At 41.9% G+C, this 14,284-nt stretch overlaps 1 protein-coding gene across 1 annotated transcript; it reads right to left on the minus strand.

Moving 5' to 3' along the window:
* Positions 1-11,742: 11,742 nt before the first annotated feature.
* On the minus strand, positions 11,743-12,684 carry LOC306983700 (rho-related GTP-binding protein RhoB). Its single transcript, XM_079584293.1, has one exon. It carries the CDS (start codon positions 12,623-12,625, stop codon positions 12,035-12,037), a length of 591 nt encoding a protein of 196 aa, XP_079440419.1. The 5' UTR covers positions 12,626-12,684; the 3' UTR covers positions 11,743-12,034.
* Between the last annotated feature and the right edge of the window lie 1,600 nt (positions 12,685-14,284).

Genomic DNA, 14,284 nt, shown 5'->3' on the forward strand with positions numbered 1-14,284 from the left:
CGGTTAGGAACCTGGGTGTGCTCTTTGATACCAATCTTTCATTTGAAAGTCATGTGTCTAGTATCTGTAAAACCGCTTTCTTCCATCTTAAAAATATATCTAAATTACGTCATATGCTCTCAATGAATAATGCAGAACAATTAGTTCATGCGTTTATGACCTCAAGGCTAGATTATTGTAATGCTCTACTGGGTGGTTGCCCTGCACGCTTAATAAACAAACTACAGCTAGTTCAAAACGCAGCAGCTCGAGTTCTTACCAGAACCAGGAAGTATGACCATATTAGCCCTGTTCTGTCAACACTGCATTGGCTGCCTATTAAACATCGTATAAATTTTAAAATATTGCTGATCACTTACAAAGCACTAAATGGTTTAGCTCCGCAGTACTTGAGCGAGCTCTTAACGCATTATAGTCCTTCACGTCTACTGCGATCTCAAAACTCCGGCCAGTTAATAATACCTAGAATATCAAAATCGACTGCTGGCGGTAGATCCTTTTCCTACTTAGCACCAAAACTTTGGAACAGTCTTCCTACCATTGTCCGGGAAGCAGACACACTCTGTCAGTTCAAATCTAGACTAAAAACACATCTCTTCGGCCTAGCATACACATAACACATTATAGACTTATATAATTAGGCTGCATAGTTTAGAACAGCCGGGACCGGGAACACTTCCCGTAATCCTGATGTACCTGGTACATCATAAGAAGGATGGCGTCTACGCTAATATTAGTCTCTCTGTCTATCCCGAGGTTTACCGCTGTCCACCGGAACCAGGCCGTATCCAGATCTGATGAAGGACCAGCGCCAGGACACGACGACGACGCCGCTGACCTGAAGTGTCAACCAGTCTCTCCTCCTCTCCACCCCAACTTCAACCAACCGGAACTGGACAAATACTCTTATTCATTCTGAACTTCATACACTGTTCACTCATTGGCCAGAGGAGAACTGGCCCCCGACTGAGCCTGGGTTCTCCCAAGGTTTTTTTCTCCTTTCTGTCACCTGATGGAGTTTTGGTTCCTTGCCGCTGTTGCCTTACCTTCTGGCTTGCTTAGTTGGGGACATTTAATATTCAACAATATTATAGATCTGCCTTAAAGGTGGATGATGATGAAATTATTTTTTGTATTATTTTCATGTTATCACTGTGAAGCTGCTTTGATACAATCTGTATTGTAAAAAGCGCTATATAAATAAAGATGACTTGACTTGACTTGACTTAAAGGTTTTTGGTACGTGTCCTAGAGACAAAGATTAATTAATGATATTAAGAAGAGGATCTATGACATCTAATCTGAGATGTCATCGCTCTGCTGCAGTATTTCAACGGCATCAACATCTATTTGACCTTGGTGACGTGAGGCCGCTAGCAGACGGTCGGTTAAGCCAGTCTGTCTGCTTCCTGTCCTGAGGCCCAGATTGTCATGTTTTATCTCTAAGACTATGAGCCAAATTACTAGAGAGAAGAGCAGCACCATCCCAGGAGGGATGAATACCATCTCTTTTCAACAGGTCAGGTTTGCCCCAAAAACTTTTCCAATTGTCTATGAATTCTATATTATTTCGTGGACACCACCCAGACAGCCAGCCATTGAGTGAACACAATCTACTAACTATCTCATCACTCCGGCGAATAGGAAGGGGGCCAGAGCAAATTACAGTGCTTGACATCGTACTTGCAAGTTCACACACCTCTTTAATATTAATTTTGGTGATCTCCGACTGGCGGAGTCGAACATCATTAGTGCCGACGTGAATAATAATCTTAGAGAATTTACGTTTAGCATTAGCCAGCACTTTCAAATTTGCTTTGATGTCAGGCGCTCTGGCTCCCGGCAAACATGTGACTATGGTGGCTGGTGTCTCTATTTTCACGTTCCGTGTAATAGAATCGCCAATAACTAGGGCACAATCAGAATAATTCTCAGTGGGTGTTTCACTGAGCGGGGCAAATCGATTTGTTATCGGAACGGAAAAGTGTTTTTTTGATCCGCGACTAGAGCGATCTCTCACTGTCACCCATCTGCCCTGCTGCACGGGCTCTACTTCAGCCGGAACCGACTCATGTTAAGAATTAACTAGGCTAGGCGCATCCAAAATAGTATCTAAAGCTCTAGCACTCTTCTTACTATTCTCGATTAAAATTTGAATGCGTGTCTCTAGTTCTGAAATCTTCTCCGTCAGCCTGACTGTCTCCTTGCATTTATCACATATAAATCCTATATTGCCGACAGAGAAGGCTATGGTAAACATGTGACATGAAGTGCAGGTGACAATAACAGGAGAAGACATTACTCACCGTGTTTGTTGACTGATTCTTACTCACCTGGGCTTTTATGAACTCAAAGGCGCGGGCGCGCGAGAGAAAAATAAATAACTGAGCGCACGGGTGGTGCGTTAAAAGGTTAGCGTGTTGTGCTGACAATAACGGAAGCTAGCAATGTCAGGTTAATCTGAGATGTTGAGTAAGCTGTATTTAGTAGTATAAACAACTAGAATTTATAATAAATGATGGTTCAAAACAGAAAGAAACACGAAGCTAATACGAGGCTTATACGCAGCAAACAAACTCACAGCAGCAGCAGCAGTCACAGCGAGGCAGACAGGAGCAATCGATCCACTAGACAACCTTTAACCATCGTCATTCTTGGCATCTGCCTAACCACTCTCCGCTCAGGTCTTTTTTCTCCCAACAAAACAAGAACGCCATGCTCAATTTGGCTTTCTTTGGTTTCCTCAGAGTCTCAGAATTCACCACCAACTCAAACTTCAACCCATCTATCCATCCTACGTTCTCCGACCTTCAAATAATAAACCATGACGCCATACGTTTCAACATCAAACAAAAGCAAAACCAATCAATTGAAACCTGGTCATTCGATTTTCATTTTCAATTTGTCAACCCCCATCCAACCATACCAGTCCTTAAAAAAATATTTTCACCAGAGGAAATCTCTCTCTACCCTCTTTTCATCGATGATAAAAACCTCCCGGCCTCCAGACATTGGTTACAAAAGAACCTCAAATCCATCCTCAACAGTTCCAGCATCCCAACCAAACATTTCTCTTCACATTCCTTCCGAATAGGTGCAGCCACCACAGCAGCGCAAAGGGGCCTTTCCGATCACCAAATCAAAATGCTAGGTCGATGGTCGTCCCACGTCTTTGAAACATACGTTCGTTCAGATCTGCATAACAATAGACAAGCACAACAAACAATATCCCGGACCGCTTCTCCCTACTATTTGCATGTTCCCGCTTACCTAGCCCTGCAGGGCGTGTACCGTATTTTCCGGACTATAAGTCGTTCCGTAGTATAAGTTGCATCAGTCAAAAAATGCGTCATGAAGAGGAAAGCCACTGCCGCAGCAGTGCAGCGGTGAGATGTACCCCAGTCAAATTTCCACAAGGTCATGTCGTTCCATTCCACAACGAACGCAGGCACACTCTTTCAAACACAGCTCCCGCCGGAGCGCCACTCATAGCCCCACATAGTAGGGAGACGCAGTCCAGCCAGAGTTACCACAAGAGCCCTGTTAAACATCCCTGTTTAATAGCAGCGTCTATACATGCTCCATACAGCTTTAAATTTCCACTCTTTTTGGGGGGGGGGGTAGCATGTTTTAAGCTCTTAGGCATCCTGTATTTCCTAAGTTCTTAATTATTTGATCATGTTATTCTAACTTGCTGTCCCAAATTTTATTCGACACTTTTGGGGGGTATATCAGAGCTTGAATTGAAGCTGCTTCATTGAGCCTCTCTTCAGTGGACAGCAAGCCAAATAAGTTTAACCTAATAACTTAAAGATTTTATGGGCAAACAAACTCATTAAACCAAAAGGAGTGGCTATTTTGAATAAAGGATTTTAACCAGTTCAATTTCAAAACACCATTCATAATGTCAAAATCGATCACATTCACACCACCGTCCTCATATTTTTTCATTTATTCAGACATTTCAGACATTTATTCCTCCAAATAAATTTAAAATTCACCTTATTTATTAATTTAATCATTCGTGTTGATATGGGCAAAGAGGAAGGCTGGATAAATGAGTCTGGATAAACTATCCATTTTAGATAAAAGCAGAAAGATCCCTCTGCAGCCATCTACTTAGTATGGACTTACATTTATCTATGTTTATTCAACAATGGAAAATTGGTAACACTTTACTTGAAGCGGTGTGAATAAGACTGACATGACACCTTCATAATCATGATTACATGTCATGAATATGAAGGAGGTTTTATGCATGTTTATGACAACTGTCATTAAGTGTCATTCGCTCAATTATGAAATTTTTAATGCAAATATGACATTGTTTGAGATGTCTTTGTTTTGACAACTTGACATAAACCAATACATCATAACCTGTCAGTGTCTTTGTCATGACAACTTGACAATACTTAGACAACACAACCTGTCATAAATATGTATGTCATAAACCTAACTTAAGAAACTTAGCTTTATGGGTTAACATTACATTAAACAGTCATGTGGTTGGTTTTGACATTGGCTGTCATGAGGGCATTAGAACTGTGTCATGAATATTTTTCTTGACCTCAACTACAGTGGAACCAACGCTATCTCACGACCAATTCGTACGAATTTGTACGAGTGATTAAAAGGTGGCTAATTCGTACGAATTTGTACGACCTCACTCGTACGAATTTGTACGATTTGTCTAAACCCACGTGACGGTTGGGTTTAGGGGCGGGGTCAGGGGTAGGTCATTCGTATGAATTCATACGATTTTGGCAAATCGTAAAATATGTACGATTTAGCAAAAAACGTACAAATTCGTACGAGTGAGGTCGTATGAATTGGTACGAATTAGCCACCTCGTAAAATTCGTACGAATTGCCGTGAGATCGGGTTGGTGGAACACATTGAATTTGTCATTAAACTGTTATAATTTTTGTATCTCCAAGTCCTTGAGTCTTTTCTTGCACTCATTCGCCTCTTCTGCGTTGAACTGAATCGCCTTTGTTAAGCTTGCAATCATGACGCTGCTTTGCTTCGATTGCTCGCTTAAATCCGCCAGCTTCTCATCCACCCTCCTTTCCAGTTTTAAAATTGCCTCCAAAATGGATTTTTACTTGCCGTTGCAGGAAGAGTTCTGCATTCTCTTTTACTGTTTACAGAGACCTCCATTGCGTATTCGTCCTCCGTTTTTCTGGCCTCAGCTTGCTTTCCAATATTAGGGAACAGATCTTTCCCTTTGGGGTCTAGTTTTAGTTTGGCAGGTTTAATCAGTTTTTGTGAAGTCATCGCGTGACAAATCAGTTGGAGTTACTCACGTCAAGCAAACTTTTGGGAACAACTATAACGAGGTTTAGAAAACTGACTGCTCAACCCTCCATCTTCGTACCGCCTCCTCAAGCGACACAACTTGTTTAAAGGGGTGGTTGATTATAATTTCACTTTTTAAACTTTAGTTAGTGGGTAATGTTGCTGTTTGAGCATAAACAACATCTGCAAAGTTAACGCTCAAAGTTCAAAGCAAAGGGAGATATTTGCTTTTTTTTTTAAATATTTTTTTCTACAAAACGACTTCAACAAACAGCTGGTAGGGACTACACGACATTCCTCCCGGGTTAGTGACATCACCAACGCTAGAATTTACATAAACCCCGCCCCGGGAACACGATTTCTAGATTATCATGACAGAATATGCTAAATAATGACTAGAAGATAACTCCACATCAGCTACATAAATTCATCAACTAACCATTCAGAAATGTCCTGTTGCTGACATCTTGTCACTTCTTCTTGAATCTCTTCATTATTGCCTGACTCCGGTTTGAACATAAACATTGACATTTTCAGTGCATGTCTGTGTGAGGTAAAAGGACACATGTTGTTGTAGCTCCGCCCTCTGTGCTGGAATCATTTACATTTAAAGGGACAGGCACAAAAACGGTGCGTTTTTGCTCACCCTCAAATAGTGACAACTTTAACATGCTATATAAAAATATCTGTGGGGTATTTTGAGCTAAAACTTCACATACACACTTTGGGGACATCAAATAATTATTTTTATTATCTTGTAAATAAATTCATTATACCACCCCTTTAATTCAAATGACACACTTTTCCATTAAAAATAGCACTACACATGAGTTTGTAATTTGCTGGGGGTGGTGTATTGGTGTCCCAATTAAGTGTTCCAAATCCACAAATGTCTCTGATGTGTTTGAAGACTAAGTCAGTGGTTCTAAACATGATTCTGACTGAAAGAAAATATATATATAAAAAAGAAAAGGTAACCCTTTCTATAAAGACCATGCTTAAAATGAATTATAACCCCATTTATAATGATTTATTAGTATTACTATTCTATAATTATATTTATAAAGACTCATTAAGACATATACTGCATCATAAGAATAATTATAGTTACATTTATATATATATTTTTTATAATTACTTATAGGTCATGCATTTGCTTTTTAAATGCACATGCTCATAATCCATTATACACTGATTTATAAATGATGAAATATAAATTAGTTCCAGAGACACGTTTGCTGTACCAATTAGTTATCAATTATATCTTTGATGGCTAATGTTTGCATTAGAGGTGATGAATGCTAATTTTGATTTGTTAAAACTTATATCTCCTCAGCCATATGCATAGTATTACTTATAGCAGTTTGGAATTATACTTTAAAAAAATATTGTTGCAGTGTATGAACGTAACATAAAAACAAAATAATAATAAAAAATAAAAGTAATAATCAACTGTTTGTATTAATGATTTCTGTTTTTATTTATTTTTTATTTTAATACAGGAATTATTTGTCACAGTGTCTGGTGGTTCCCTGGGTTTAACATTAGAGGTCTCAGTTTTCACGGTGTCTAGGCATTTTCACTACACTTCCCATAATCCTGTCTGTCACTGATTGTTCAATTCCTTCAGCTGTCTCTCGTCACCTTGTTTGCACTTGTGTGTATATATACCCTGTCTGTTTCAGTGTTTGTCACGGAGTCCTTGTTTAATGTCCCCACACTTCCGTCCCTGTTGTTCGTGTTTGTCTTTGGTATTTTGGATTGCCTTATTGGACTTTTGACCTTTTGCCTGGACTGTTGTGAGTACGGATTACCCCTTAATTAAATACTGCTATTGGATCTTCCTGTTTCTGTGTGTGATTCGTGACAGAAGGACTCCGTCACAACAAGATCCAGCGGTATGTCTCTCAATGTCTCTTCCCCAGCCACTGAGCGGGAGAGAAGAGAGTTTTTTGAGGGGACCTGATTGGTCAAATTTCGCGGGACCCGTGGAGGCCGCAGTGGAGGAAGTGGTCAAGTGGAAGCAAGACACCATTCTCCACTCTGGCCCCTCTTCGGCCCTGGGTTGGTGAGGTCCAGCCCAGAGTTCCATCCGCCGCTGATTCCGCCCAGCCCAGAGCTCTGTTCGCCGTGGTGCCCGTCCAGTCCAGAGCCTGCACATTTCCGCCAGAAACGGCGGAGGAGGAGGAAGACCTTCAGCCTCCCCAAGGTCCCGGAGGCCGTCCCCTCCGAGCAGCCCGCTGTCGTCCCGGAGGCCGTCCCCTCCGAGCAGCCCGCTGTCGTCCCGGAGGCCGTCCCCTCCAAGCAGCCCGCTGTCGTCCCGGAGGCCGTCCCCTCCGAGCAGCCCGCTGTCGTCCCGGAGGCCGTCCCCGAACAGCCCGCTGTCGTCCCGGAGGCCGTCCCCGAACAGCCCGCTGTCGTCCCGGAGGCCGTCCCCGAACAGCCCGCTGTCGTCCCGGAGGTCGCCCTGGGGCTGTACACCATTAGTCCTGCCACGGCAAAGAGGGCTGTCTTCCTTTTTTATGTGGTGGTTGTACTGCACGCACAGAGGAAGCACATGAGTTCCGCCCAGCCAGAAACTTCTCACGTCACGCCTGCCGAGCCTGAGCTTCGCGTCACGCCTGCCGTGCCAGAACAGCCCGCTGTCGTCCCGGAGGTCGCCCCCGAACAGCCTGCTGTCGTCCCGGAGGTCGCCCCGGGGCTTTACACCATCAGTCCTGCCAAAGCAAGGAGGGCTGTCTTCCTTTTTTATGTGGTGTTTGTACTGCATGCACGGAGGAGGCACATGAGTTCCGGCCAGCCAGAGACTTCTTACGTCACTTCCACCGAGCCGGTGTGGGTGGCAGTTCCTGAGCCGGTGGTGTCTGTTGCAGTTCCTGAGCCGGTGGTGTCTGTTGCAGTTCCTGAGCCGGTGGTGTCTGTTGCAGTTCCTGAGCCGGTGGTGTCTGTTGCAGTTCCTGAGCCGGTGGTGTCTGTTGCAGTTCCTGAGCCGGTGGTGTCTGTTGCAGTTCCTGAGCCGGTGGTGTCTGTTGCAGTTCCTGAGCCGGTGGTGTCTGTTGCAGTTCCTGAGCCGGTGGTGTCTGTTGCAGTTCCTGAGCCGGTGGTGTCTGTTGCAGTTCCTGAGCCGGTGGTGTCTGTTGCTGTTCCTGAGCCGGTGGTGTCTGTTGCTGTTCCTGAGCCGGTGGTGTCTGTTGCTGTTCCTGAGCCGGTGGTGTCTGTTGCTGTTCCTGAGCCGGTGGTGTCTGTTGCTGTTCCTGAGCCGGTGGTGTCTGTTGCTGTTCCAGTTCCTGAGCCGGTGGTGTCTGTAGCTGTTCCCGTTCCTGAGCCGGTGGTGTCTGTTGCTGTTCCCGTTCCTGAGCCGGTGGTGTCTGTTGCTGTTCCTGAGCCGGTTGTAACTGTTCCTGAGCCAGGGTCTGTCTCTGTTCCGCCTTGGTCTTCACCGCCATGGCCGCCCGAGTGGTCGGCTTCACCCTGGTCGTCTCCGCCATGGCCGCCCGAGTGGTCGTCTTCACCCTGGTCGTCTCCGCCGTGGCCGCCCGAGGGGTCTTCACCGCCGTGGCCGCCCGAGGGGTCTTCACCGCCGTGGCCGCCCGAGGGGTCTTCACCGCCGTGGCCGCCCGAGGGGTCTTCACCGCCGTGGCCGCCCGAGGGGTCTTCACCGCCCTGGCCGCCCGAGGGGTCTTCACCGCCCTGGCCGCCCGAGGGGTCTTCACCGCCCTGGCCGCCCGAGGGGTCTTCACCGCCCTGGCCGCCCGAGGGGTCTTCACCGCCCTGGCCGCCCGAGGGGTCTTCACCGCCCTGGCCGCCCGAGGGGTCTTCACCGCCCTGGCCGCCCGATGGACTGTCTGCTTCGCCCTGGCCGGCGCTTAAGCCATTCCCCCTTGTTCCTGTTCCCCTCCATGGACCTGGTCCCCCATCCCACCCCCTGATCCTCCACCTTTCCTCCTCCCGCCTGGACTCTTGTTTTGTTTGTTTCTTGTGGTCTTGGAGCGTCTGGTAGCCGCTCCGTAGAGGGGAGGTTATGTCACAGTGTCTGGTGGTTCCCTGGGTTTAACATTAGAGGTCTCAGTTTTCACGGTGTCTAGGCATTTTCACTACACTTCCCATAATCCTGTCTGTCACTGATTGTTCAATTCCTTCAGCTGTCTCTCGTCACCTTGTTTGCACTTGTGTGTATATATACCCTGTCTGTTTCAGTGTTTGTCACGGAGTCCTTGTTTAATGTCCCCACACTTCCGTCCCTGTTGTTCGTGTTTGTCTTTGGTATTTTGGATTGCCTTATTGGACTTTTGACCTTTTGCCTGGACTGTTGTGAGTACGGATTACCCCTTAATTAAATACTGCTATTGGATCTTCCTGTTTCTGTGTGTGATTCGTGACATTATTGTTCATTAGATACATTTACAAATAACTTAAAATGTATAATGAGCACATCTTCATGATTTCTTAAACTTTGCTTTAGGAAAACGGCATCCTATGTTTTCAAGTATTTATGTTACTTTACTTTTTTTGTTTACACAACATGGGTATTAATAACAATATATTCACTTGTTTGAAGGAAATGAATTGGAGTTACTAAAAAGTCACTGCAAATAATATAATAACATCATAGCAATGCAGGTTGCATCTTCATAAATACATTCATGGAACCATACAAACTGACTAAATAATACTTATAAATCAGTGTATAATGGATTATGAGCAGGTGCATTGAAAAAGCAAGTGCATGACATAAGTAATTATAAAAATAATATAAATGTGACTATAATTGTTCTTATATGGCAGAATAGGTCTTAATGAGTCTTTATAAATGTATGTATTAAATAGTAATACTTATAAAGAAGTATAAATGGAGCTGTAATTCATTATACGCATGTAAAGTGTTACCAAATAAAAATAATACAGCCATTTTTTTTCTCTAATTATATTTGTTTTGATTCAAACCTTACATTTTGATTTAATATTAATAAAAAGTTCCCAAAGATAAAAAAATACATTCAAGATTATTTATTATAAAGACCATAAACTGGATTTGCATGATTAAATCATGTACATCGATTCCACAATAAATGAACACAAACACACAAATGTGATTTGTTCATGTAACTTTATTATCATTGAATTAAATTGTTTTTTGAGTGACCAAATTAAGTAGTCTCAAAGTGATTTTATATGGTATTTTTATATATATATATTTGTCATTTGTCTTTTAGATCGATCTCCTCTTTTCACCAGTTTAAGATGTCTCTTCTTAAGTATTTGCATACAAGCTGCAACTGTTTTCCTCGTGCTTGATATGTGTGTGTGTGTGTGTGTATGTGTATATGTATGTGTGTGTATATATTTTTTCTTCTTCTTCTCAATTGTCTATATGAATGACCTTAATTGTTTATTGCCTAATATCTAATGGTTGGATATGGGAAGATATGGGTGGTTTTGGTGTGATGGAGAGCCTTTGTTTTTGTTCTGGTATGTATGAAGTATGCTTTTCTTGAGGTCCCCTCGAAAACGAGATGTCACATCTCAAGGGGTTTTCCTCTTAACAATAAATTCAATTCAATTAAATTAAATTCATATCACTGAATAATACTGTTAGCTAATGAACAGCACTTATCAGCACGTTAAATGCTAAGTCTGCTCCTTAAGGAAAGTCTGCTCCAATTCAGAACTGCATAATACTACTTTTACTTTTTGTACCATATCCTTCTATGACAGAAATAGTAAGAGTAATATGCTAGTATGCGGTTCTGAGCAAAAGCTCCACTCTTCATCACAATGGTAACCCAGTATCATTGAAACGGTTCTAAATACAGACATAACTAAACAAGAAACACTTTCCATTCTTGTTATTTTTTAGATTTAACATTAAGATACTGCAGTTAGGATAGTAAAGTAGGCGTATCAGCTTTTAAGGGAAGTGAAAATGCTTTCCACGTCTTTTGATTATGGAAAAGGAAATCCAAGGAACTAAAATGTTATATTGGGTCACCACTTGGGTCACACTGAAGCAAGAACAACTAAGAAAAGTCTATCAGGCACTCTCATTATTTTAAAATCTGTATTTATAAGTGTTATTTAGCAAAACCATGGCCTATTCACATTGCTTTACCTGTGCATTCTAATGTCCCATAAATACATGAAAGCAACACATTCACAGGAATAAAAGCAGAAGGTCAGGGACGTAGCTACGTGTGACCAGTGCCAATTTGTGATACAATATTTGAATCATACGTGCGTGTGTGTTGTCTTGGGGGCCTGTGTAGACCTTAATCACAACCAACACTGAATTATCTTTTTCCATGGTTTAAGAGGCTGTGTAAAAGAATCACATAAGAATACTCTACTCAAATAAAACACAATTTTATGATGTTATATCTTTTCTTAGAAATTATGATAGAAAAGGATGATTTAAAATGATGACAGAAATGTAAATCCTTTAGCTTTGACGGGGTAACTTTAGAAAACAATAATAAACACGGTTTTGTGAGGTATATTCTGAAAGCAAATGCCATTTATTTAGTGAGCATGTTTACAAAAACAAACCTGTGCAAAGTCTACAAACTTAACGGTGGGTTCAAACTCCTCATTCCATCAATCAGCAACATTTCAAAGACGGTCAGTAGCCTCTTGATCTCTTATTTTCAGAGGATCATACTGTAGGCTACTGTATAGCCTACTTTACTTGCTTTGAAAAATGGACCCTTTAGACACACTATGCCTAGCGTGTTCTGTGCTTTCACATCAGTCTGCAACAGTTCAAACAGCCAGTGGGTGGTCTTGTTCTCCTCTGTAAGGAGGCTCGAGTAGCGGTCTCAAACACTTCCCGAACCCCCTCCTTTGTTTTGGCAGAGCACTCAATGTAGTCACAGGCCCCGATGCGAGCAGCCATTGTGTGCCCGTCCTCTGTTCTCACGGGCTCCTGTTTCATTCTCGACAGCTCACTCCTTACACCGTGATCGCTTCGCAAGTCTTTCTTATTCGCCACCAAAATGATGGGCACATTAGGACAGAAATGTTTCACCTCTGGCACCCACTTTTCTGGGATGTTTTCCAGAGAGTCCGGGCTGTCCACCGAGAAGCACATGAGAATGACATCAGTGTCCGGATAGGACAGGGGTCTGAGGCGGTCGTAGTCCTCCTGTCCCGCCGTGTCCCATAAAGCCAGCTGGACTCGTTTAGTGTCCACTTCAATGTCCGCGACGTAGTTTTCAAAAACGGTGGGCACGTAAACCTCTGGAAATTCATCTTTGCTGAAAACGATTAAAAGACAAGTCTTTCCACACGCCCCGTCCCCAACCACCACCAGCTTTTTACGAATGTTCGCCATAAAGAGTTACGAACTGAAAGTAACGGAATTATAACTAGTAAAACTGTGTAGGCAGCAGTGTTTCTGAAAATTAAACATGATGTATCAGGCTTTATAAGCACTCTGTGAGTTCCTAATATAGCAGTCCAATCAGTGTGAGGGAATGCCTCTGACTTCACTCTCTTTCCACATGAGTCAAGTGTTGTCGGGACAGTTTTTTACTATTTCATTAGAGGAGTTACCCAAACACAAAGCACTGTTGGGATAAACACTAAGCACTGTTGGGATAAACATTTTATTTTTGATTTAAACAAATATATTGATACTCATGCTGGAATAATTAGGCTACCAGTAAAAAAAAAAAAAGAAAAAAAAAGAAAAAAAAAAGCAGCTCATTGTCCTACAACATTTCATTTCCATATAATACATTTTTTTTCACCATTTTGAAGTTGTAGAACTCCCTCAAGGCCGGCCACACACACGCACGCACGCACGCACGCACGCACGCACGCACGCACGCACGCACACACACACACACACACACACACACACACACACACACACACACACACACACACACACACACACACACACACACACACACACACACACACACACACACACACACACACACACACACACACACACACAGTGTGAATAGGTGAGACTACACAAGTTGCTCTATTTTACATAATTTGTCCCCCCCCCCCCAAAAAAAAAACATCCACAATGGAGAACACACACAGCAAAGTTATCATCAATTATTTTTGTAATTAAAACAGCTGTAAGATGACATTTTATTTGCAATCTTTCATTTTTTTAAATTACAATATAATTATTTTTGCTCTCAAAAACAGGCCTATGTTTGTTGAATAAAAACGACATAAAAGTAATTCCATAGAAGAACAGACAGCCAGGGGGGTAAGCTAAACATTATGTTGCCTAATTATATTAAAGGACAGTTTTAATTGCTTTCTGATAGTCTTGATATTTTTTTGAATTTCTTTTTTAACAACCAAAAACAGGTTGGGTTTTACTGTACTTAAATTTGAATGAAATTTAGCAAAAATAAAATGTATAACATTGGCTAGTATTCTTTCCTTTCATTTAAGGGAATATTAGTAAAACCTAACATTTTCTAAATACAAAAAAAAAAAAAAAAAAAAAAAAAAAGTTGGGTTAAATGTTATCAATTATAAATCTAGTCAATCTTTCCAAAATGTCCTTACATGAGCACAACGCCAAAATAAACTAAAGTTCAGCCACCATATTACAAAAAGAACAATTCAAAACAATATCTTTTTTAAATTATCATGAAAATTATTTATCTGTGTAAAATTTTTAAAGTTATTTCCTTAACTTTATTTCCTAATAAACATTTGTTTGGTAAAGTCCATATGGCCGTCCATGATAAACCTTCCACCAGTCTATTCCAATATACAGTTTGAAATGGTGACTGCCCCTGGAGTTTTAAATCTTAATAAAACTATTTGTTCTTTCATTCAAAAAGATGCTAAGTTGTTTCCCAATTGCAGTATCAAATAAAAGCAAAAGGGGGCGCAAAAGGTTAGTCTTCAATCAAACTCCATGGTATGAATCAGATGTGGCATGTTAGGAACATGACATTTAATAATTTCACTTCAAAAGCAACATAAATGCATGTATTTTTGGCTTGTATAC

The sequence above is a fragment of the Phoxinus phoxinus genome, assembly GCF_949152265.1.
Source record: "Phoxinus phoxinus genome assembly, chromosome: 16".
Lineage (NCBI taxonomy): Eukaryota > Metazoa > Chordata > Actinopteri > Cypriniformes > Leuciscidae > Phoxinus > Phoxinus phoxinus.

Bases quoted from the DNA above. Each gene is read 5' to 3' on its own strand.
- LOC306983700 (XM_079584293.1), bottom strand. From the start codon at position 12,625: ATGGCGAACATTCGTAAAAAGCTGGTGGTGGTTGGGGACGGGGCGTGT.